Source organism: Coturnix japonica, chromosome 24 (assembly GCF_001577835.2).
Source record: "Coturnix japonica isolate 7356 chromosome 24, Coturnix japonica 2.1, whole genome shotgun sequence".
In the NCBI taxonomy this organism is placed as follows: Eukaryota; Metazoa; Chordata; class Aves; order Galliformes; family Phasianidae; genus Coturnix; species Coturnix japonica.
In genome coordinates, this window is record NC_029539.1 from 1,715,251 (window position 1) to 1,739,979 (window position 24,729).

Below are 24,729 nucleotides of genomic sequence, written 5' to 3' on the forward strand. Positions count from 1 at the left end.
ATATTTATATGTCATCTTTCATCGTGAAGGATCCCAGCACAAGCTACAAATTATGGCCGTGCCGCAGGGCCAGGCAAGCAACCCGGCACGCTGCGGTGATGGAGGGGCTCCATCCAAGGGCACCGGGGAGAGCTGAGCACCTGTAACTGTGTGAGCCATGCTGGGAAGGCTTACCCTGAGTCCCCAAACTTTGTGACATTGGATTTGCCTGAGGGGGTGGGGTGCAGCCTTGTGCATCCTGAGCCACGCTGCTTGCATCCAGCAGGCTGCAGCTCCCCTCCTCCGTGGGTGAGCCTAGTGCACCCCAGGCAGCACCCAGTATTGCCTGGGTGGGAGTAGGGAAAGGACCAACAGAAAAACACTTTCTGACTTTTCAGCATGAGGAAAGCTCAGCCTGTTTCTGAGATGGAGATGGGTGGGCATAGAGAAGGAGGTGGGGGACAGGGAGGGAGGGAGAACCACTGCAGTGGTGGTCATTTCAGGGAGTGCTTTGCAGCTCAGCACTGGGCATCAGCGTTTTATGCATGGGAGCAGTGGGATTCAGTACGACTCAAGCAAGAAGCATCCAGTTTCTTGAATGAGAACCCCAAATCTGAAAAAGTGCTTTGAGGTTGGGTGCACTTGTAGAGTTTGAATACATTTGTAGGGCATGGATGCATTTGTAAGGTTTTGGATGCACTTGTAGGAATCGGATGCATCTTTACTCTGCAGCATGCAGCAGGACAGCATCCCAATGCCATGCACTCAGAGTGCAGTTTGCTCCCAGCTCCAGGGGAGGGAGTCAGAGCTGCTGCTCTGTCCCTGCATCCCCATCGCATCCCTCAGTGCTCTCTGTGCGCTCACTTTGTCACGGTGCCTGGCAGGCAGTGATGCCCGATGTGCTTGCTGCTACCCCATAATTGCCACCCTCATCCCCTCTTCTGCACGTCAGGAGAGCATCCTGGCTTGGCAGGCAGGTTTCAGTGCTCCAAGCCCTGCTGCTCTCCCCCTTTTGTCAGCAGATCCTGGCCAACCCCGCTCGGTGTGTTTGGAGCCTGGACACGGTGCTGCCCGTCTGCCCACATTTCTCCATCCCGAGTGCAAATCTGGGCCTACTCAGCAAGGCAGCTGCTTGGCTTCCCTTGTGCATCAGCATTTGGTTGCTGTCCATGGATATTTGGACTCTGACCACCGCTCTAATTCCTTGTTTGTCCTTTAATAAAAGACCTGTGAGCCCCCTGACACCGCGGTTGGAAGCAGTGGGACCTCACACCCTGCGTGCCAGCTCGCATGGCAATCTGGTGTCACATCCATCCTGCCAACCTGGCTCCTCTGGGACTCACATGTTTGAAAACAGGAGCAGCAGCTCATCTCCCATTCACTGTTTTTCTCCATCATTTGCTTTATTAAATATTGATTTTCTGTTGCATTATTAAACCTTAAGTCCTGAGCATAAATTCTGAGTTGATACTTTAATCTGGCTCTTCTTTTTGGCCTTTAGAGCTGATTTTCTGGCCAGTCCCCCCGGAGCCAGGTCCAGCAGCAGCAGCCTGTTGCAGCAGGTTTGATCAGCTTGGTGCTGCCTTCACCATTGCCATACACAGGGCAGCACCTGTGGGGTCCATGCTGCAGGGTCCAGAGGGCCAAGGGTGCAATATTGCAATGAGAAAATGGCAAATGAGTTTTGGGGAAGTCATGAAGTGCATTACAGAGTGCCACCCTCACTTGTTTGGGTAGCACAGGGAGACTGCAATCCAAAAGAGGTGTTTTGTCACAGGCAGCAGTGTGGCATCCTTCCTTGTGCCCCTGTCTGTTTGCTCCCCAGCGCATTTGCTGCTTTGCTTTGCCAAAATCTCCATGCTCAGAGGTAGGGAGTGATGCTGCAGATGGCCATGTCTTGTCCTGAACACATCTCCTACACGATGCTGTCCAGAGCTGCGCTTTACTAGCACACAAATCCCAGAGCCAGGCTCAGCCAAACCTCCAAGCAAAGCTGTGAGGACACAGTGGTGGGACAGCTGCCAGCCCATGCGGGGATGGCCACCAGTGCATCCCTGATAGCCCGGCTGGGTCACACTGCCCTCCCCATCCCTATCACGGAGCCGCATGCAGCACATTGGTGCCAATGCTGTGAGCTGCCAGCAACCAGGTGTCGGAACATGGATCCCGAGCCAAGCTGGCTCTGTGGCCAAAAGGGAGGAGGGGAGAAGGAAAAAAGAGGCTTGCACACGGCCTTTGGATACCTATCCAAACGGAGCATGCTGGGCAGTGTGAAATCCGCATCTGGCAGCCGGAGCGCTGAGCAGTGATTTAAAACCCGGCTCCCAGCGGCAGGGAAAAGGAGGCAGAGTGGGAAGCAGATGTGAACACAATGCTGGAGATAAAGGAGAGGCCAAGGGAACAGCTGCTGGAAAAGCTCGACAAATATCCGCAAGCTTAAGGACGGGCTGGAGGGGTCACTGAGCCTATGGGAGAGTGGAGGGGGGGGAATGGGGCTTTTTTGCTCTGAAGGGGTTGAAACTTGGAAAATGAGATTGAGGACTGATGGGACACATGCTGGGAGCTTTGTGCTCTTGTCTTGCTGGCTTTTCTTTTGCTTTTCTGTTCCGGTGATGCAGTGAGGAAGAAAGATTTGCAGAAGGAATGAGAAGGTAGAGAGCCTTGAAAATAGATGAGGAAATACGGCCTTTGGGAAGTGCTTGTGGGAATGAGTGGACAGTTGGACTTGATGGTCTTGGAGGCCCCTTCTAACCTCGGTGCTTCTATGACTCTATGAAATATAGGTCCTGAAATATTGCTGGTCTGGGTTTCCTGGCCCTAATGATGGAGCTGGGTCAAAACATGGGGCAAGGTGGTGATGATGGCAGCTCCATATAGATGTCCATAGGCTCCCCTTACTCTTCCCACGGTCCATAGAGATGTCTCTCCATGCCATGCCCTCTGCAATCCCTCACTTACTCCATCCTGAGAGCTCCAGCTTTCATCCCGCTCCTCTTTTGCAAGCACTTCTCTCCCAGAATTAATTCTTCCTTGCAGTGTTTTCCTTCTCTATCTTTTCTTCTCGGCCATGTCTGTCTGAAATAATATTTTTTGCTCCTTCAGCAGCAGGGCTATATAATTGATGGCCTCGCCAAGCTTTCCGAGCTAAACATTAAACCCTTCCTGCCTTGGCTCCAGCCGGAGTTCATTACTTTCTGAAAAGCTTTGTGTCTGTTTGTGCTCAGATTATTGTTGTTGTGGAGGGGAGGATATTGTCAGCAGAGAGAGAGGAGGAGGGGCTGGATTTGGCCGGGACTGCTTTGTAATCAAATCCTGCTCTCCTGCTTTTTAGCACATTTTCCAGCATAAAAAGGCCTCTTTTAGTGCAATTGGAATAGCAGCACCCTCCTGGAGGCAGGAGCTCAAATCCTGCCCCTAAGTAACGTGCAGCATGAGGGAGCTACATGAGATGCATCTTTCTGAAGCTTTCATTCTCTCTCCCTCTTTTTTGTTGCTGGTGGGTTGTTGGGTTTTTTTTGGCCAGACGATGCAGAAGTTTTTTTCTACCATTTTTTCCCTTCTTTTTGCCCTACCTGACTCCTCCTCTGGGCTCCCCTTCCACCTCAGTGCTTTCTCAGCCCTTAAAACACAGCAAGGCGGAGGTGATTACAAGGATTGGAGATGCAATGACACTTCCCTGCCAACAAGTAATTGATTTATTAAAGACATTACAATACATTCATGGTTGAGCGTAAGAGTTTCCTTTGAACTCGCTCTAAAATCCAAAGGGATTGTGCCTGTTTGTGAGTACCGCGGGCAGAATAAATCTGTTCTCCCCCCTCATCTCCCCCTGCTCCGCTGCAATTTCATTTCCCTTTGACTGGCACAAGTAAATATCACAGCTCGACAACTCCCGTCCAGTGACCGGTGTGATCCAATTTAATAGCATTTAAAAATTCAAAGTGATTGTTAGCCAAATGGAAATGTAAGATTTCATACCCAGCCTGCCTTGGGGAGGAAGGGAAGAATAGGGGAGGGCGAGGGGGATGTAGACAAATGGACTAGATAAAAAATAATGGAAAGTAACTTAATTAAAGAGGCTCGAGCCAAGTTAAAAACAGTGATGATTCTGAATCTGAGAAGCGCAGGTTTTAGAAGTGAAAAGGGGGAGAGGAAAGAAAGGAAACTCCGGAGAAGGAGCTTCCAAAGGGATTAAATGGAGGGGAAGGAGGAGTAGGAAGGAAGGGGTAAAAATATTCTTTCCTTCCATGGAAAGTAATGAGCGCAGGGGGAATACGCAGCACCATCGGTGATGCTGGGCATTAGCAAGACAAATAGGGAAATTAAAGGATGCTCTGGGGGAAGATAAGTCCCTGTGGCTTTTAGGGCTTTCTCAGAGGCGCGAGGGTGGCCAGGCTGAAGGCTCGAGGGTTTCATTGAGGAGAAATGGGAAATGAAGGCACATTCCTCATGGAAAACGAGAGCAGCCCCCGCGCACGCAGAGCTCGCTGCTGGCCCTGCCTGCCGGTGCCTTTGCTTTTAGCTCTGTCCAACTTTGCATATGTGGGTAGAAATCTCTTGATGAAATTTTAATTGCACCTCTGCGTGTGGATGTCTTGCTGTGCTCAGCACAGCCTGGCGGGATAGCAGGTGCTGCTTGAGCATCAATCCTAATGGACACTTTGGGGCCATTTGCTCTTTGGGTCTTATTTCCCCATCTGTGATAATAGTAATCCCATAACGTGGGGGTGTTGTAACAGTGGGGTTAATGCCCAAGAAATGAACGTGGTGATGGGCACAGATACTGAGCACTTGCAGCACCATGTTGTGCTCCATGCACATCAAGGCGAATTGAGGCCCTGGAGGGCTAATTGTTAGGACTTCTCTTTCAAGTAGATGTTAAGGGGTGAAGAGGTGTGAGCTGCACGATGTGGGTCATCACACAACAACTAGGTCATGCAAGACCAGAGATGCTCCATGGGGTGAGCATAGGGACTCCCACAGCCCCCGTGGAGGGAACACAAGCTCCAGGTTGTGCAAAGAAGCACTGAAAGATGGAATGGGGTGGCTGTAGGATGGCAGCTGTGCCCCAGCATGGATGATGGATGTGCTGGCAGGTCGCATGCTGAGCAGTGTGATCCCAGGAGACCGGAGGAGCAGCAGCATCTGGAGGCATAAATCACCTCACCCACGGCTCTTGTGAGGCTGCCGGGCACTGCTGACCTCCTGCTTCATGAGCAGGCGAGCAAAGGGGTTGGTCAGCAGTAGCAGTGCTGGCCTCCAGACCTCCTAATCAGAAGATAATGGGGCCGCGCTCCCTGCCCAGTCCATTTATTTTTCACCAGACTTGAACGCGAGCAGAAAGAAAGGGATTGAGTAGGATTGAGGAGGCTCCTGAAATTGATGGAGCTCGAGGTGGAAGCACAGGAAGAACAATTATTTGGGGATGCCAAGGCACGGGGAGGAAAAATAACAGCGAGCAGAGCCGCTGCTGGCAGCGGGGAGGAACTGCTGGAGGCTTTGTAGGCAAATGGGGGATTTGAGGACACGGCAGTCGTGCGTATCTCCAGCGCTTTGCAAGGTTTATGGCTGATGCGTGGATTGGGATTGCTTCCATCTGACCCCACGGTATACACTGTATTTTTGTGTCTGGTTGGCACAGCCCCTGGAACGGTGAAAGATATCTCAGAGAGAGCAGGAGGGACAAAAGTAGATGAAAGAGGCCAAAGGGACACAAACAGAGGAGAAGATATAGACAGACCGCAGCAGCAGTTCAGCCCAAAGTTGGGGCTTTCTCTCCATTCCACATTAAAGCTGTGGATCGCAGTGAGTTTGGAGGTGGGAGCATCAGGCGACCATTGCAGCCATCCCTGGGCTCCTGCAATGAGATCAGCGTCGGTGTGGAAAGAGGAATCAGAAACACTTATTTTGTGCTTGAGTCGGGGGAGAGGCAGCGCGGAGGAGAGCACGAAGATAAGAGCAAATATGCAAGAGCATGGTGTGTTTTTAATGGAAGAGAGATTTATTTCTCTCTGTGTCTTTTTAAGCCTCTAGATAGATCATAAAAAAAAAAACACCAATCCAACAACAACAAAAAAAAAAACACCAACAACCCACACACAACCTGTCTGCTTGAAATAGCCGAAATGTAATTTAAAGAGCATCACTTTAACTAATACTTCACTTCAGAGACACCTGCCCTATATTCATTGGAGATGCGGGCTGCATTAGAGCATCTGATTTATCTTTGGGAAGGATGTTGGAGCTCTTTGTTCCCGTGCGTTCCTCTCTGCAAGGGAAGTGGTGCGGGCTGGCTCAGCAGGCTCAATGCACAGAGTGCCCAGCCTGGAGTGGGGAGCTCTGGGGGCTGCACGGGGGGCTGTTGTGGGACCTGCATGCAGGGCTGGTTATGGGGAGAGGGGCTGAGGTTTTGCGAGGTGATCATTAAGGTCCCTTCCAACCTAAGCTGCTTTATGATCATAGCAGGATGGTACATGCATCTCAAATACCAAAGGATGATTTTCTCCCTGGGCGCCATCCAGATCCAGCATCCTTCAGCATCCATCACAAGGCAGGATCTGCTCCCAGGTGCTCGGCCCTGCTGGGGAATGGCCATCGAGGACGAGCAGGGGAGAAACAGAGAGGAGAGTTATTGTCAAATCCCTCGCTCTCCCTCTCTGATCTGAAGTTCACTTGTAATATTTTTCTCGACTCCAGTTGCTAATGCGTTTTGTTCTCCAGAGTGCGGCGTGGCCCGACTTCCCGCACAGCCTTTAATTAGTTTCTGGATGATGACATCTCCGCTGAGAATCGTCTCGTCGTGTCCCTCCGATCTCGGGGGGAGATAAAGGAATCTAATAAAGACGTTCAGCATTTGGAGGTGATGGGTTTGACAAGCTTTGTATTAGCGAGGCGTCGTGTTCCAACTTTGCCGGGCGCACTCGTCCCCATGCAGTGACATCTCCCAGGGGTCCAACAGAGCCTCCGGCAGCGCCCGGGGGACCCCACAGACCCCACATGTCCCCACGTCACTGTCAGTTTGATGGCCGTGGAGGTGGCTGTGTGCAGTGCTGTGATGAGAGGTGTCAGCGATGCTGGGAAGATGACGCCGTGTGTCTCAAGGCTCCGAGATCCTTCAATTTTCTGCTTTTCATGAGGCGTTGCTTGTCTGGCAGGGGGAATCCCAGGTGACTTGGGGGCAAAAAGCAGAAGCTGAAAACTAGATCCTAGCTCTGTGCAGCGTGCGTGGAGCCGAAAATGAGATCTGTCTAGACAGGGAGCTGATCTGTCGAGCAGTCTTTCTTAAGCTGCATCTCTTCATGGCTGACAATATAAAAACTCCTTTCTTACAGCTTTCATTTTTCTTTTTCTGTTTTCATTTGCCCGAGAAGCACAAAGCGGGTTTGTAAAGGAGATCTGCAGCATTAGGATCATTTGAGGGAAGGAAACATCCACTGCAGTCCAGCAGTTCGGGGGATGCCCCATCCCTGCAGACAGCCATGGTCAGGGGATGGGGCTCCGAGCTGTGGGTGTCCCAGTTCAATGCACAGAGTGGGACTGATTGGCCTCTGAGGTCCATTCCAGCTGAAACCATATGATTCTGACCTCCTTTGGGCACCATAGTATGAAAGCAGACCCAGATCCTTCCAGAGCCTCAAAAGCAGGCGACCCAGCATTAAGGCTGCTTAATGCTAATGGCAGACAACCCATACCCGCCTCAAAGTCAGAAAGAAGTCCTCATGCTTGAGCTCTGACTCTGCTTTTGTGCTGTGTTTATTCTGGCACATCCCTTGTTGACAACGGCAGGAGCAGCGCAGATTTATGCTGTCGTAAGTGGAATCAGATTGGGCTCCCTTTTGGCACTTAGCTATAAAGTTTGTCTGCAGAAGCCCTGCAGCTTATGCGGTGAATTATATCTGCGTTCACAAATACTTTACTAATGAATGATTGGGAACGTCTTTCTCCCCACTCCCCCTCTGAGTTATTTCGATGCCTTGCCATATAACCTGCTGCAGAGACGGGTGTAAAAAATTTGGTGTCCTCCAAGCTCAGAGAGCTCTGCTGCAATAGGAGCTGTTATCTGCTCAGGGAATCATTTAGTTACATCTCAGTGCTGTATGACACATCTCATTACGCCTTGCTTTAAAACGAGCAATTGCCATTAGTTATTTATTAATTGCTTATTAAGGTCATTATGTATGTCCTCTTCGTTTCCCGGCTCCTCTCCCGATGCCAGGTTTGGGGGTTGGGCTTGGGGATCTGAAAGGTCTTTTCCAACCCTTATGATTGTAGCTTGGTGTTGGGGTCCCTGCACCCCATCCCAGCCAGCCCTGTTGTTTGCAGTTATTGGTGCAGCAGTGTGGGCTCTATGTGATGCATGGCATTGCAGTGAGCAGGGCTGGGGCTCCCAGCAGCATGGCCCTGCTATCAGTGTGCTGTAAAATACGGAGAAGTCTGTGGGTAACAGCAGAAAGAGCCTGTTATTAAAGGCATGAGCTCTGGCAGCCTGATGCTCAGGAAGCTGCCAGTGCACATCACAGATCGCCTGCAGAACGCAAGTCTGAGTCTCCCTCTTTTTCTTGCTTCAAGATGCTTTTATAGATGTTCTTTGCTGTTGCCTTTGATCTGGAGCAGATGTTGCTTGTGCTGGAGGATGGAGGTTTGCATGTTTTATGAGGGGGAAGCAAGCCTTACCAGCAGAGCCCGTCTGCTGGCGTGGGCACTGCTGGGGCTCTGCTGTGCTCAAGTGATGCTGGGCTCTGTGGGACTCCCTGAGTGCACCCAGGCTGCAATACCCCTTGCACAGATAGCAGGCAGAGATACTGCAGCCCCATCTTCTGTCTTAGTCAGGATTTAAGAGGCTGAGCCAAAAAATGCAGTTCCTCATTGCAGACACCCTTGTAGGCTCATGCTGGTCTCCTTCCCCTGTATCTGGTGGTGAGCTAGCTCCAGACCCTGGTCTATGTGTGTCAATAGGGATAAGCTGGATGTGGTGTAGGGGCTCAGCATCTGTGCACAGCACTGCATTTGGCTGCTGTGGGGTGCATGCAGGGGTGTTTGCACCTGTGTTGGCTCTGGGATGGATGCTGGGAGGTTCAGCCTGTGCCAGGGGCAGGAGAGTGTGTGCACACACAGCACAAGTTGGGGAGTACATCTGTGTAGGCAAGTGCATATGCTTGGAGCTGCACAGGCATCTATCACCTGACTGAACACCCTGAGTGTGTAACGTGCCATATGGCTTGGTTAAATATTTAAGCACGCTGCTTTCTGTCCCTGGGATTCCGTGCATGCAAGTCCAACCAAGCTCTGGGTTTGCAGTTTGGTGCTGCGCTGAGACCTTTCCCATCAATGTGGCAAGAAGCAAAAAAGGGGGGAAAAAAAGCAAAATTCAGATCGATGAAACATCAGCCGGTCTCTGGGGAAATCTGCACTGTGTCACTGGAGCAGCTTGGCCAACACTGCCATGTTTAATCACTTCTGAGCAGGAGAGATGCTGAACACAAAAGGACTGCCCGCAAGGAGAGGCTCCCGCCTGGGAAGCTGGCATTTATTTAGCTTTATTTATTTATTCATTCCCATTGGGGCACAGCTCCATCTGCGTCCCGAGCTCAGCAGAAGGAATTTCTCCTCTGCCCCAGTGTTACAGCAGGGCCAACTGATGGGTAAAGCCCTGAATGCAAAGGGAATGGCAGCACCGGCGGCCGTTAAATAATGTTAAATATATACTTGCGATCACTTATTTATTGAAGTTTCCCTCTCTAGTGTAGTAAAAGCCTTACGACGTACCTGCTAAGTCTCAAGAAAGGCATTTTACATAGTGCGCGTGGTTAATTATTCAAACGTTTAATTAGCATACAATAACTGTCGCGTTAAATCCTACCGCTTTTAATTTAAGTGGTTCCTAAAGACTTTGCTGATGCCGTCGCTCTCCTGTTCCCCATCCCTCACCTCATCCCAGGTAGGCTGCAATGCATTGCTAGAGACCAACCAACAGTGGAGGAGGAAGAGATGCCCTTCAGGATGTGTTTGCAGGAGACGTGGAAACCCGAGTTGGATTTGTTTTTGATTACGTTTTAGAATCTGGTCATTTAATTTGATTGCAGATTTCTATCCATCAACCGTGTGGATGCAAATCCCCGTGCACGGCACCAGAATCACAATGCAAAGGCTGAATTTACTGTTTGCCAGCCTCAGTGAGCTCGGCAAAACAAGCCAAATATGAGTGATGCGAATCCGTTAATTAAAAACATCGCCAAGGCTCCTCCTCGGCGCGGTGTGCATTGCATGGGAGATGGCAGATAACATCTTCTGACAGCTGGAGTCAGCAGGGCTCCTTAGGATCCTACAGTCATTAGGGTTGGAAAAGACCTCTGAGATCATCCAGTCTGACCACCCACCTCCCATCAGTATTGCCCACTGCCCATATCCCTCAGTGCCACATCTCCATGGCTGGGGAAGCACACATTGGTTTCTTGCTTTCTCCCCACTTGCAGCGCTTTGTCATTAATTGAATCTCCACGGACTACACGGCTGTTGGCAGAGCATCTCCCAGCCAGCCATCCCAGGAGATGTGTGCCCTCATGCTTTGCTTAATGACACTGATGAATTTTAATATTTCCTTTGGTGTTGCCTTCACAGCCACTGTCCTGACCAGAGCCCCCCTTTCTGGGACCTCCTGATCCAGTGCATGATTAGCAGATTAGCCATCATACCTAGAGCAGCAAAGAAATGAACTCCCAGAAGCCCTTCAAAACAGGGAATAATTCATTACCCACCTTGATTTCCACTTAAAATGTACTTTAACTACACTTCCAACTACAAACCCTAAATCACCCTCATGTTCACAAAAAATCCATCATTTCTTATTTTATTGCGCGGCACTGGCATGACATAATCCCTTCCAGAGCGTCTTGGAGTGCTTTACGGATCAATAAATTACTTACCTGCACAGCAGAGGCAATGTGTGCAAGGCCATTGCAGTCATTGCAGTGTGTGTGCAGCAGCTGGGATGGGGACAAAGAGGGACAGGATCCTTGGGAGCAGCAGCTGGGTGTGGAATACCCCATTCACTCCTTGTCTGTTCCCCATTGTCAGCCCCTTTCCTTTTTATGTCCCCTCTTTGGGTCTGCAGCCATGCCATGTGCACACATAGGGGCTGATGTTGTACCAGGGTGGCAGATTTAAGGCACAGAACTGTAGAATCTTGACTTGGAAGGCACCATGAGGATCTTTGAGTTCAACTCCTGGCTCCACACAGCAGCACCCCAAAATTAGACCACATCACTCAAGGTGCTGTCTGCTTACATTGGTGTTTCCTTCTTTGTTTCACTGCAGTGTCGCCGAAAATTACCGAGATCTCTTCTGACATCTCCATCAATGAAGGTGGCAACGTCAGCCTCACCTGCATAGCCACGGGCAGGCCAGACCCCACAATCACCTGGAGACACATCTCGCCCAAAGGTAAGAGTGCTATAGTTGCATAGAGAAGTTGGTGTGCACTGAAAGGATGTGATTGGAAGCAGGAGTGGGTGGTTTTGTTAGGGAAATATCCAGCCCGGTGGCTTGGGAGAGGAATAATGGGGCTTTTTTCTTATGTGGAGGATTAATGATGGTTACCAGGTTGGGGTTGCGCTGTGTTGGGAGTGCTGGGGCTGCTGCAGTGGGTGGCTGCATGTGGCACAGGGCTGCGTGCTGAGAGTCCCCTGGGAACCTCACAAGTTGCATCAGAGGGGCTGGAAATGGTGCAAAGCAACAAGAAAACACGCGAAGCATTAATTGGTAGCCTTGTTAATTGGAAAGCAAACCCTGAGCAGAACTGTGTGGGTGGGATTGCTGGGAAGTGAATTCCCGCGCACACCCGTTCGATGCTGTATTACTGTGAAATCCTTTCCCCACTGTTTTTGTGCAGTTGGTTTTTGCCCTTCGTCTGCTCTGTACGAGCTGCTGGGCCAGATCCATCCCTCTCCATGGCCTCAGCAGAGAGCAAGCAGAGTCGGTGCCATCTCAGCCTGCTCCCTTGACAGGAGCCTCTGAATGATCCATTTCTCCATCCCACATCCCTCCTGCCCCCAGGACCCTCCTTTCTCACTACCTGCCCCTCGCTGCCTTCCTCCCTTGCACCCATCCATCCTCTCCTAACCAGGCTCCCGGCTCGTGGGTGCCTCTCACTTTCACAGGGGCTATTTTCACTGTTTGCTGCCATCCTTCAGGTTTCTTTCCCCAGGGAATCTTTACCTGCACTTGAACCAGATGTTTCCATTTTACTTAGGACTTAGCTGCTATGGAAACTGAGGATGCATCACGAGAGGAAGAGTGAGCTAATCAGAAATTACCTGTGGTGCTGTGTAATTTGCAGCAGCAGCTCTTACCCGATTTTGGCCATGATTAGGCATTCTGCCTTCAAAGCTCAAAGAGAGCAAATGATTGCAAAGATCTATCTGGCTCTGCCTGACTGACAGAGGATGGTGCTGAGCACAGGGATGGCCCAGGACGGCTCTGATGGCTGCATGCAGCTCCTGTTCCTCTCCCTGCCTCTGGGGATGCTCTGTTTCCCCATTTCCAATTCAGCGTGCATACGGGAAACAAGGATTCAGTACAGGGACTGAAGTGAGAGCCAGAGCAGGTGTGCTGAGGTGCTGTAGAAGGTGCCAAGGTGATGATGAGCTCCTTGGGAGGAGATGCTGTGGTTTGGAGATCCAGGACCCGAATAATACTGTTGCCATGCCAGTGCTGGAGGAGCTGCTTCCCATACTTAGACCGAGTGCTCCTCTGCATGGCAGCACTTCATGGGCTTTATTATTTTCTCGGCAGCTCTCAGTCTTCTCTGTGGTTCTTGGTGGGAAATGGAGCAAGTCAGAGTGTTTGCTCACTGGAAGGAACATGTAGTCTGGTTTCCCAAAGGACTGGCACCAAAGCAGCTCAAATCCCCAGTGATCCATCCCACCGCAGTCTCTTCCCAGCCACCTGTCTCCTGTCAGTGCACAGGTTGAAATGGAATAAGGAGGAGGTGGGTGCAGACACACGTTCCTCCATCTCAGGGCTGTGACTGAAGCCACAGCTGTGACAAGGGGTTTTGGGGGCTGCGCCTGGCAGAAAACCCATTTGGGAAGCCAAGCTCCAGCACTCAGCAGGCCCAGCTCCATCCCCATTGGGATGTCAGTCAAGAGAGGTGTTCCCAGCAAGGGTGAAACATCTCAGAAGTTCTGAAGGCTTCAGCTGTATTATGGTACTGGCACCACGGTGCTGATGCCAACTGCAAATGATGGTGAGACCTTCTGGTTAACGGTGTGTTTTGGTCATGCAGGTGTTTCTATAGTTACTTGGGCTCTTTATTTATTTTTTTGGGTGGCTCTGATGTTGTCATGGTGATTGCCATGTTGTCAGTCTGGTTTTCATCTCTTGGTGAACAAATGCATCCCTGAGGCAGGCACGAGACTTGTCTTGGATCCTTTTAAGCTCAGGGAAAGTGCTGATGAACTGCAGTGAGTGGCACCAAGGGCTCACTGCTATCCCGAGCCAAGGGCTGCATCCAACTCGTCATCCTTAACAACCCTTGATAGACTTTTCTGCCACGGTTTTGTCTAATTGCTGTTTGATTATTGCTGTAGTATGATGGATTCTGGTGTAAGGCTTAAGACGGAGGCTGCCAGGGTAGGAAAACATTATGGGTTGGCTTGATGGTGTGTTTACTTATAAGAGGGCTGATCAAGAGGTCTTTATAGCGGGAATCCCTCATTAATCTTAGGATTAGGCTCGGCAATGAAAGCAGGAGCCCAGCCCTGCCCCATATGCACAGTGCTGCATTGCTGCTGGGCCAGGCAGTGCCTGGAGGGGGATGCAGTGCTTGCATGGCCCCATCCTGCCATGACCCAGCTGTCCTCAGTGAGCAGCTCTGTTAACCTCTGTTTCCTCCCTGGCAGAGGTGAGACAGCAGTCCGTCGCCTGGCAGGGCTGAGGGGAGGCTAAATGCATTCAGGACGTGAGGTGCTTGGGCGTGGGAGTAATCACAGCTTGTATATGCACTTAAGATAGATGAGACACGGTGGCCTGATGTGGCAGAGGTCTCTTGAGATCGTCTGTCTATACATCAGCAGCAAAGCAGCGGAGGGACTCTGGGAGAAGTGTGGTATATTTGGATATATTGATTCTCTCTGGCTCTTGGCAGGGCTTAAAACAAGAGGAAAAGATGCTGAAAAAACATTCAGCTTGAGGAGTTGCATGTCCCCAGGAAGGGGACGCATCCGCTGCCTTCAGCTGTTTGTGCACTGAGTGCATTGCTTGCTGCCCCGTATCTTTCCAGATCCTTTCTGGACTGCAGGCAGGAGATGCCTCTGAGCCTGGAGAAATCCTTGTCCCCAGGGAAACCTCCTTGTAACCGTGCCTCAAGTCACCACTTTTACTTCATAACGGAGGGTTGTGCTCTCTGCCGGTCATTTTGACAAGGAAATGGCTCCCACAGAGAGCAGCTGGTTTGTGCAAGGCCACTGCTGTGTTCCTCCTGGATCTTATGTTTTTACACTGTTTCTTGGCTCTTACTGAATGTTCTGAAGGTTTTGGAGGAGGCCAGTGCACCTATCTTGCCTTTCTTGTCTGTATTGAGATGACATTTAGTTGCGTGAATCTTCTCGAGCTGAGCAAGTGCCAGAGCCAAGTACAGCCTTGGGTGAAGGAGGGGTATGAGCCCCTCTTTGTTAAGGACTTTTGAAATAGTTGTGTGGGCCATCAACAGCAGTATCTGAAGGAAGAGAATTGAGCATCCTGTGGCTGGAGCAGTGAACTAACCCAGAGCTGCATCATTGGGTTGGGTTGGGTTGGGTTGAGTTGGGTTGGGTTGGGTTGAGTTGGGTTGAGTTGGGTTGAGTTGGGTTGGGTTGAGTTGGGTGAGGTTGGGTTGAATCTGACTGGGTTGGCTTATGTTTAGTTGGGCTCGGTTGGTTGAGATTGGGTTGACCTGGACTGGGTTGGCTGCTCTGTCAAACATGACATCCCATCTCACCTAGTTGCATGTTTCCCCTGGTCTCAGTGGCCCTTCTGCAGCACTGGCCGATGCCCAGGCATCTTGCAGAGGCTCAGCCAACAACCCCCATCCTCCTTCCAGGATGCACTGCAGGCCTGGGCTCCAGCTAAATTAACTGAAGCATTTCAACGGGCTCCAATCCTGTCGGCAGCTCAACCGTCCCCTTGTTTACTGTTGAAATAATTACTGCTTTGCCATAATATTAGCTCTGAGCCGTGACTCCATTACCATTATCGCCGGAATATTACCCATTTATTATCTCCCAGCAACCCTGGAAGATGAACACTAGGCTTCAGAGACCAATTGTTTTACAACAGACAGGATCTTGGTGTGCATTGTTTAATGAGGTAAACTACATTATAGCCGGCATTAATTTGGCTGCAGTGCACTCCACTAAATCATTGTTAACCTGTAAATCTGCCACCCATTTTGATGTGTGTTTAATCAGTGCACTCCGGACAGATCCATTGGGAAAAGGGTCACTGGTGGCTTATTTCCATTGGTACCAATGTGGCACAGGCAGCAGTTTTTGGCCAAGGTGGAGGCAGTGCTGGCTTGCAAAGTTCTTGTGCACATGTTACAAGCAGCAATGGGATCCTGCTAGGAGCAGGCGGAAGATTTAGCCCCCAAGAGCCCACAGCTTGCTATGGGAGCAAGATGGGGTAGGATTAACTTAATCCTGGGTAGCACATCGTGCACGTTGGGTGCTGAGCTGTGTATGTCCCTTTGCAACGTTTCCCCTCCACTGCTATGCCCTTGTTCTTCCTGCTGTTTCAAAGCAACAGGAGATTATGTACCTATGCGTGTAGATATATAAAAGTAATATTTTTGTTTCTCCACATGGTGGAAATGAACCCGCTCAGCTGATTTGTTTGCATATTTGGCACAGCTGCCTTTACAAGATGCATTTTCATACAAAAATAACAAGACCCCTACCAGCTACAAATGAGGCAATGCCTCTCCATTACAGAAAGGAGGGGGAAAAAACCCTCTGTGCTTCAGCATATTCCCTAAGACAGCTTTGCAGTGTCACACTTTCCCTCCTCACCAGAGGCAAAGAGTGCTCAGCTCCCTTGGACTGAGGGATGCATGGAGACCTGGGATGCTCTCCCCCATCAAAAAGCACAGGATTCTGTCTGCACCCCATGTTCCATCCCTGAGCTCATCCCATTGCTCACCACCTTCTCATGGCTTTGCAAGAAACCTCGATCTTCATTCACACCATGCCCAGCACAAGGGAGCCGCGGCCCCGTGCAATGCGATAGCAATAAGAGTGCAGGAGATTTATTTGTCTCGTTCCCAAGCAGAGCCATTTGCATGACAATCTCGTAAGCTGTGCATGCAGGACTGGGGAAGTTTCCACGTGTTCCCTGTGTGGACAAAGCCCCAACGTGCTGACAGCGTCGGCTCACCAGATTTTCTGTCTCTTCTTTAGCAATCAAAGCTCTCCCTCCTTCCTCGGTTCATGCAGGGCTTTGTGTCGCCGGCTCGGGATGTGACTTTCACTCAGCTGGCATTTGGAAGCAGAGGAAGAGCAAGGAACGGGAGTGTCTGAGATGCGAGAGATCTCCACACAAATTAAAACCTTTTATCAGCCCCTAATAGCTGTGCAAACTAATTATATTTGGGCCAAACTTTGCCAGAGACTCCCTCGAGGTATTATTATAAAAATCTGAGCTGTGGAAACGCGTCCCCATTCTGTCAACACCAGGTCGCTTCAGCTATAGAAAACTCGTCTCGTTTTAGCTCCCGTGATGAGCTTTGCATAAGCCATGGCAGTTGTTTTGGGGGAGGAGAGAGCCCGGCCGGGCTGTGTCACACATGGGCCAGGTCCTCCCACCCCATGGTGATGGCTTTTGGGGTTACAGGGATGTGTCCATCCCTGGAGGGATGGGAGGTTGCAGTGGGTTTGGTGCGTCTGCCCTCTTCTGATCGTAGGGTCTCACCCACCATGTGCTCCACTAGTGGGAAGGGTCTGCAGCCACATAGTCAATGTGAAGATGCTCTCCTTGCTGACAGCGCATTGCTCCTAATATCCAACCTGAAATTCATGCCTGCCTTTCTTCCAGCATCTCACTCTGCTCCCTTCCTTCCCCACGCACCCAGTCCCAGTGCATCCCAGTGTCCACAGCTGGAAGCAGCACAGGGAGATGCTTTGATGGCATCTCCTGACAGCTTTGTCCCCACGCCACCGTTCCCCTGCCTGCCTCACGCTCTTCCCCTATACAGATTGGTGGCTAATGGGGCGGAGCCAGCGAGAGTGCTCTCTATTAATGGAGCAGAATATAAACAGAATAAAGCCTTCATTTCCCAGGCTGTGATTTCATTATTAATATACTTTACAGTTCACAGGTTGTTCATTTGCTTCCATGTTTTCTCAGCTGGTGTAATCTGCGGCTTGGAGTGAGAAGAGTCATAAAATTTCCATTTCCAGTTGAATGTGCGTCCAATTCGCCGTGAAATGTTTCTCTCTGTCGTGAATATTAAGTGCACGAGGAGTCAGTAGCTGCGGGATTAGGCAGGGCAGGTTGCCAGCCCCTGTTCCACCTCCCAGGGGTGAGATGCTCAAAGTGTGGGAGATGCAGAGGAGGCGGATACAGGAGGATCAGCAAGGAAAGGATGGCAAGGAAAGGGTTATGGGCAGAAGAAATGACCATGTGGTGGAGTGAGGAGGGACAAAATGTGGTGGAGAGACAGAGAGCAAAGTTGGTGAAGAGACTGCAAGGAGGGATGTGATGGGTGAAGGGTGACTGAGAGCAGGTGGAGCCAAGCTGAGCTCCTCCATACAATCATAGAGTCATTAGTGCACCATAGAGTTGGGGTTTGTGCTCTTCCCTGACCCCAAGCATGGGCAGGAAGAGTGTTTCCTTATCTCTGGTGTGCTACCATGGGCAAGGAGCTGAAATGCTTCTGGTTCACAAAGACATGCTGTGCAGGAAGAGAGGGCTATGTGAGCACATCTGGAGCACAGCTGGCCCCATGTAGGCAGGGTGGCACAGCTGGGAGGCAGTGATGGATGCCCACTGCCTGGCTGTGCATCAGCAATTCAGGGTGCAGCATGTGGCTGGATCAGTGCTGGTGGGAAGGGGGCAAAAAGCAGATCCTGGTGCTGTGCCCAGATGGTGGAGAACTGTTTCCATCCAGCTCCTTGCTGAAGTGATTCCTGCCATGGCACTCCTTGCTGCAGGGAGAAAAAATGCCTCTTCCTTTCCCATCTTCTCACGGTCAAGTCAAGATAATAATAGTCTTTTTCTGATCCCCTGAACTTTCCCATCTGCTTGGTAAAACAATGGCAATTCTTTTTCCTCACGGTCTCTCTCTCCATCTCCCTCTCCTTTATTTTTATCCTCCTGTAGTATAATTTAAAGCTGCAGCAACGGTGCAGCCTGGGGAGGTTTCCCCTTCCTGTGCTACGCTGCTGTTGTTTAGAATGGCTTTTCCCTTGCAGATCAGTTGCTCCCTCCCCACCCCATGTGTTGGATGCTCATCCCATTCCCAGTCCCTCCCATTGCCCAGGGCCAGCATCACCCATCCCTGCTGTGCTTGGCAGGCCCCACTACTCCATCCATTTTTCCTGGGATCACAGCACCCCCAGAGCCCCAGAGGTGCCGTGTCCACCTGTCTGGCTGCTCTCCATAAGCCACAATACTGCAGCTGATCCACCAGAAATGGAGACATCAATGCCATAAAACACGAGGGACAGAGCGAGGCCACTGGGCTGGAAAATAGCGTGTCTGAAAAAAAATAAAGGCGGGCTAAAGATGATGGAGAGGCAACAGCCGGCCTCACCTGGCCCCAGTTCAGAGGGTAAAGAGCCAGGTTGGGTGCTCCTCATCCCGGGTGAGATGGGGAGAATTGGGAAACATCCCCATTCACCATCAGCTGGCAGCCAGGCTTAGTGTGCAGGGAAAGTTTCCCACATCCGTGGGACTCCTTGCCAGCGTTCTGAATGGATTTAGCCAGCACTTGATGCTTATGTAGTTTTTTTTCTCCCTAATGCCATTATGCCACTTGCTTCCCATCCTCGGGATATTTTCTTAATGCGGCTGAAATGCAGCTTAGCAGAGGTTACAGCCATTTAAACGCTTCGGATTGAAATGACGTCGTAAGAGCTTCTCCTGCAGGGAAAGACTTGGGGTTTAGATTTGAAGCCAGGGGGACTTCACGGGGCTGGGTGCCAGCAGCTGTTTGTTATGGAGGAAAATGAGGTGCAGAAGGTCTATCCTGAAGTGCAGTGTTGAGCGTGTGGCACTGAGGGATATGGTCAGTGGGCACAGTGGGATGGGTTGGGCTTGGGGATCTTAGAGGTCTTCTCCAACTTTAATGATTTGGAGGGCATTGGGGGATCTCACCGTTGTTATCCCCACCTGCAATAGTGAATGTGGACCCGCCTGGCATTTTTTTGGGTGTTTTGCAAACAGGAGCAGCTCTCTTCTTGGTGTTAGCCAGGGCCAAGCCTTGTGTTGTGCTGCTTCTCCTCCAGACAGCACTGAGAGCTGCCAGCAATGGGACGGGCTCCAGGAAAACCAAGTTGCAACAGGATTTAATGGAGGAGCAAAGCTCCTGCAAACAGGATGCTTGTCTTTGTCTGAGTGATTTTCTCCCGGAGCATCTGTCACTCTCCAACATCTCGGTATCATCGCAGCAAATTATTTAAACACTACCCACTGTACCCCATCTGTCAGGCAGCCCTTCCCCGTGTATGGGGCCCTACCTTGCTGCCTCTCCAAAGGAACTCTCCGGCAAAGGCTGAGAGCCAAACAACAGGACAAATTAAATCAAAAGCACAGCTTCGGCACCCAGGGGGAAAATGCACATCAGCTTTGACTTATTGCATGGCGCACGCTTACAAGAGAGAAGCAGCGGCTTTTGTCACTGCGAGGGGCCATGAAAAATGAATTAGGGCCGCTGCTGGGAGAGGGCATGCAGGAGAATCCTTCATTCTGGCGATGCTGTCCTCTCTCACCTTGCGAGCCACAACGGGGAAAAAATAGTGGGGAGGAAGGGAAGGGAGGAAGGGTGAGGGGAGGGCTGGGGCTGTGGGTAGCAGTGGGGACAGGGAGGGGGGAAGAGGAGCCCTGTGCTGTAGGGTCAGCCTCTATTAGCTCAGCTCACTGAAGTGAGAACTGGTGCTTTGTGTGGCTCGTTTGCTCCTGAGTTAGAGCCTCCTTCAAGGGTGGTTGGTCCCTGAGTTGTTGTGTTTTGTTTCTTTAAATATTAATTTCCATAATCCTTTTTATTTCCCAATGAACTACTTCTTGCAGACAAAAGGGCTTAACGCTTTCTTTTTTTATTCCTGCTCACAAAGAAGTTGCATGAAGCTCATCTGTGTGTGTGAGCAGCAGCTCGCAGAGTCGCATGGTGCAGAGCTGGGGGACAAGAGAATTGTCCCCAGATATCACAGGGGTCACAGCCACATAGGAACATAGAATCATTAGGGGTGGAAAAGACCTCTGAGGACCCCAAGCCCATCCCCATCCCACTATGTCTACTGGCCACATCCCCAAGTGCCACATCCCCACAGTTCTGGAGCAGCTCCACAGGGTGACCCCACCACTCCCTTGGGCAGCCTGTGTTTTCTCTTTAGAGAAGAGATTTTTCCTAACATCCCACCTGAACCCCCCCCGATGGTGATGGGGTGTGCAGGAGGGCAGCACAGGATCCACATCCTTTCCATCTCAGCGCCTCTGACATGCCTTTTGGAGATGGGAGATTGGAGAGCTGAAGGCCGGGAAGCACAATAGAAGATAGACTGCTTGTACCTCATTGTCTGGAGAATAGATGGGCTGCGGGCTCCCGGAGAATAGGAGCTGCCACTCAGGCAGCTTTAATAGAACAGGCGGCAGATAGATTTCAATAAAAGAAATGAGTATAAATATTGTTAGCGCAGAAGAGAAGGAAAGTGAAAAAGATCTTGTTTGACTAGTCACAGTGGGAAACTTTCAAGGACTTTTAAGCTAAAAACTCAGCACAATGGTGCTATAATGGGCATCTCACGGTGGCGGTGAGGCGAGCAGGCTGGGCTGCTGCATGGTATGGGGATGCAGTGGTACACAAGGGGCTCTGCAGGGAGCAGTGATGTGTGCATCTGTTTGATGGCAGGGTGAGTTGCTAGAGGACATCCCTCTCCTTTGCGACCCACAGAGATGCTATGGGAGCTGCATGCCTGGTGGCTTTGTGCACCACCAGCCCTTTGAATCATGCTAATTAACACAAATAACCACTGTATAGGGTGAGATATCTCATTCCTTGTTGTTGGGAAACTTGAAAAGGCTTGTGAGGGGTGAAGAACAGCAGGGCAGTGGTTGTGGTTGTCCCCACCCCAAGCTCTGTAATGGGGTCACCCCTCCAAGGGGCTGCAGATGGAGCCCGTGGCATTGGGATGCAATGTGCTTGGAAGGAAGGACAGAGCCGTGCTCTCCTGGGTCGATAGGGTAATCTTGAAGAAATCATCCTTTGAATGATTGCTTTGGATGGTTTCCAGCAGGTTAATTACCCCACGTCTTCCTCCACTGGAGCGTGGGGAGTCAGAGCTTGGGGTGAATGGAGGTGATGCTGCTGTCACGGTGCCATCGGGCAAGCAAAAGAACAAGGGAGCATCTTGCAATGCCTGAACTTGGTTCCTGATGTGCTAAATGAGCAGTCAGTAGTAGCAGGGAGATGCTGAACAATGAGAGAGAAGGAGGAGAAGAGGGAAACGAGCTCTCGGATTCCAGCAGTTCCCTCTTATTACCTTTGTATATTTTATTTATTTACTATAAACTGTTATAAGAAGGCCATCACCGCCGTGTCGGCGTGACATGTGAAATAGATGGCTCTTGGTTTTAAGAGCGTCACTCTGAGCCGGGAGTCTGCGCGATGTTAATTTTTATTGCCAGAAGTAGCCATAAATTGATAGCTCAGAATTGCTGTAGGGGCTGTAATTAACTAGTTACTATTTCACCTCCAAAAGGAGCAATGTTTCACACTCTTACTTGTACTTATCTGGAATCGGCCACTGTCAACATCTGCTGAAGCCAGTATAAAGATTTATAGACCTTGGAGGTAAATATTGACTAATGGGCAGCTTGGCTTAATGTTCACCTTGAAGGACAATAAATTGTGCTATTGATTGAAGCTAGATGTCAATATCTGCATTGTTGTAAACATTTTAATAAAATTATCCCCATAAAATATTCCCATTCTTAGGCTGACCCAATCGGTGCATGGTCATGACTCAGGAGTAACACTGGGAATCTGGGCATCCACAGCCTGTGAGGGAACCAAACCCATAGTGGGGCCATTGCTCAGATCCACAGAGGTGGGAATATGGCAGCAAGGTGCATGAACGTGGTGTGGGTACATTGCAGCACTGGGAGCTTGCTTAGTGTTGTGTGCTGTGCCCTGATTAGTGCAGGGAGAAAGACAAGGAGCTGGAGTGATGCACGGGAGCAAAGTGATGCACAGAAATAAGAAGAGCTGCTGTGCTTGCTGCAGGGCTGGGATTGCTTCGCTCTGATGCTGGTGTCACATTAGTGCTCAGCCAAGGTAACTGGAAGCAACATGGCACAGAGACCCCTGTGCGGTGAGCTGGGGGACGGCGGCACGTAATTAATTTGGGAACATGTGTTTGCTTACTGGTGAGTTATTATCTTGTCAGAGGCTCAGTGGAAACTAACAGGTGGGAGGAGGCAGAGGGGAGCCCAGTCAAGCCTAGCAAAGGGGAAGCAGGAGGAGAAAGGCATGGAAGGAATACATGAGGCCCCTGATCTCCCCACATGTCATCACATCCACTCTGTGCAGGACTCCAGGCACTGCTTGGATGCCTCTTGGAGCAGGATTTCACCTTCATGGTCCAACCAGCACCCCTGTCCCAGCACTGCTGGGCCAAGCTCTGCTCTGCTTTGCAGTGCCCCTTGGTCCTGCTGGTGCTGCTCCATTTGCTCCAGGTTAGGAGAGGAGTGAGGTGCTGTGCCTTTGAATGGCTGTTCCATCTCTGGCCTGGATTGTAGTATTATTATTATTAATAATAATGGGTGCTGGCTGTGCTGGTTTTGTAGCTCCTGAGGAGATGAGAGCGCTGTGCCATTAATTCCTGCAATATTTCAGCAGCTAATTGTGCTCGAGCAGAGGCAGCCCTGAGAAGTTCCTGAAGTCACTCTGGGCATTGCAGGGCTGCTGCTGGCTTAGGGCTGCTGAGCTCTGAGCAGTTTCAGAGGCAGGAGGAGTGTGTGAATCATTGGAGACCCGCAGTGCAACCCTAAGGGGTCTGATATACATGAGACAGTCAGAGGGATGACTCCCATCCAGAATCTGGGCTGGGCTGGCGGTGCCCTCATCCTAAGCCTCAGCTTCCCCAAAGCAGCATCACCAGCCACTGGGGACCCCAACAAGCACGGGGCAGCAGTGCTTGCATGGAGCTGCTTTTCCTGTAAAGTCCTTTGTGCAGGAGAGGACGTGAGCCAGAACTGTTATTTCCTTGCATACCACGCTGATTTCTGAGCCCATTCATTTCCAGTGCTCTCAGCTGGAGCAGCACATAACAAGCCGCATGGCTTCGCTCTTTATTTACTGCCACTTCCCCATCAGAAGCAGCTCTCGATATAAAACCCAAGAAGTGGAGAGTGCCCTGTTTGTTCAGCCCTCTGGCAGGAAGGCAGTGAAAGGAGATGGGGCAGGGCTCAGCAGGTGCCTCCATCCGGGTTCAGACTGGCAGAAATCAGCTCTGTCACTGCTGCTAAAGTGCAATAGGGCATCTCGTGTCCAGACCACTTCAGTGCCTGTGTGTACGTAGCCATTTAGGCTGGTCTCTATGCATGTATGCTGAAAGTAAAGCAGGTAAGGGAGAAAAAGGGAAGTGCTCTGTGCAGGGGACTCTTCTCTCCCATTGACTTTGGTGTGGGATCACTGCACTAACAAGGCTGGATCCATACAGGGACCCTTGCAGCAGTGGTCTTCATCTCAGTGTTATCATTGTTACCTCGGCAATAGCACTCAGAGCATTACATGGTGGTACCTTTGCAGGCTGATGGCACAAAGCCGGCCCCCAAACCTTTGCATTTTGCCCCTCTGGAGGCTGATTACCAGGCACTGATGTCAGACTCCTGCACTAAGCCAGCACAAAGGCTGGGGGAGCCTTCATCTCTCCCTTTCCCAGCTTTTGCAGGTGGCAAGCTGACCCTGGCCATCACTTCACAAAGTCCTTTGCTGGGTAATGAAACGAGCCCTCACTGCCTTGCTCCAGGATCAAACCTCAGCCGTGCAGTGCGATGATTTGGGGAAGGGCCTTTGCTGAGTTTGGAAGCAGAGCTTTATCGGGGTCTTTGCACAAACCGGAGTCAGATCTGCACGCGGAGCATCCAAGGGCTGCAGCTGTGTCATAATTCCATCGGCAGGCAGCGCTGTGCTACTGAGAGCCGATTCTAGGTCAGCCAGAACAGGCAGCTCGTTTCCTTCCCTCTCTCTCCTCTTTTGCTGCGCAAACTGCTGCTGGGTATAAAACTGTAATTTTTGTGTCTCCAAAGGATATCGATTTTGGGGTAACGCCTTCAAATCTCGCCCTTCTGCTGCGCTAAGTGCTGATGAGCTCAGCGGTTTTCACTGCCAGCCGCTCCACTGGGAGCTCGGGGCTGAGGATGCTGCAGGTGGACGGCAGCGATCCATCACACTGTGTGCATGGGAGGGCTCACCTCAGCCCTGGATGGGCTCTGTGGGATGGGGGTGGGCATCAGTGTCTCATTGGGTGCTCAGACCCATGGGACGAGCTGCTCTAAAGG

At 50.8% G+C, this 24,729-nt stretch overlaps 1 protein-coding gene across 8 annotated transcripts in view; it reads left to right on the forward strand.

Annotated features, from left to right (window-relative positions):
* Positions 1-24,729, forward strand: part of LOC107324282 (protein CEPU-1) — a 267,820-nt gene that overhangs the window by 236,163 nt on the left and 6,928 nt on the right. For all 8 annotated transcript variants that reach the window (XM_015884183.2, XM_015884187.2, XM_032449055.1 and 5 more), the window contains one exon: positions 11,293-11,418. In XM_015884183.2, coding sequence (XP_015739669.1) covers positions 11,293-11,418 — 126 coding nt within the window. The remainder of the gene's footprint in view (positions 1-11,292; positions 11,419-24,729) is intronic.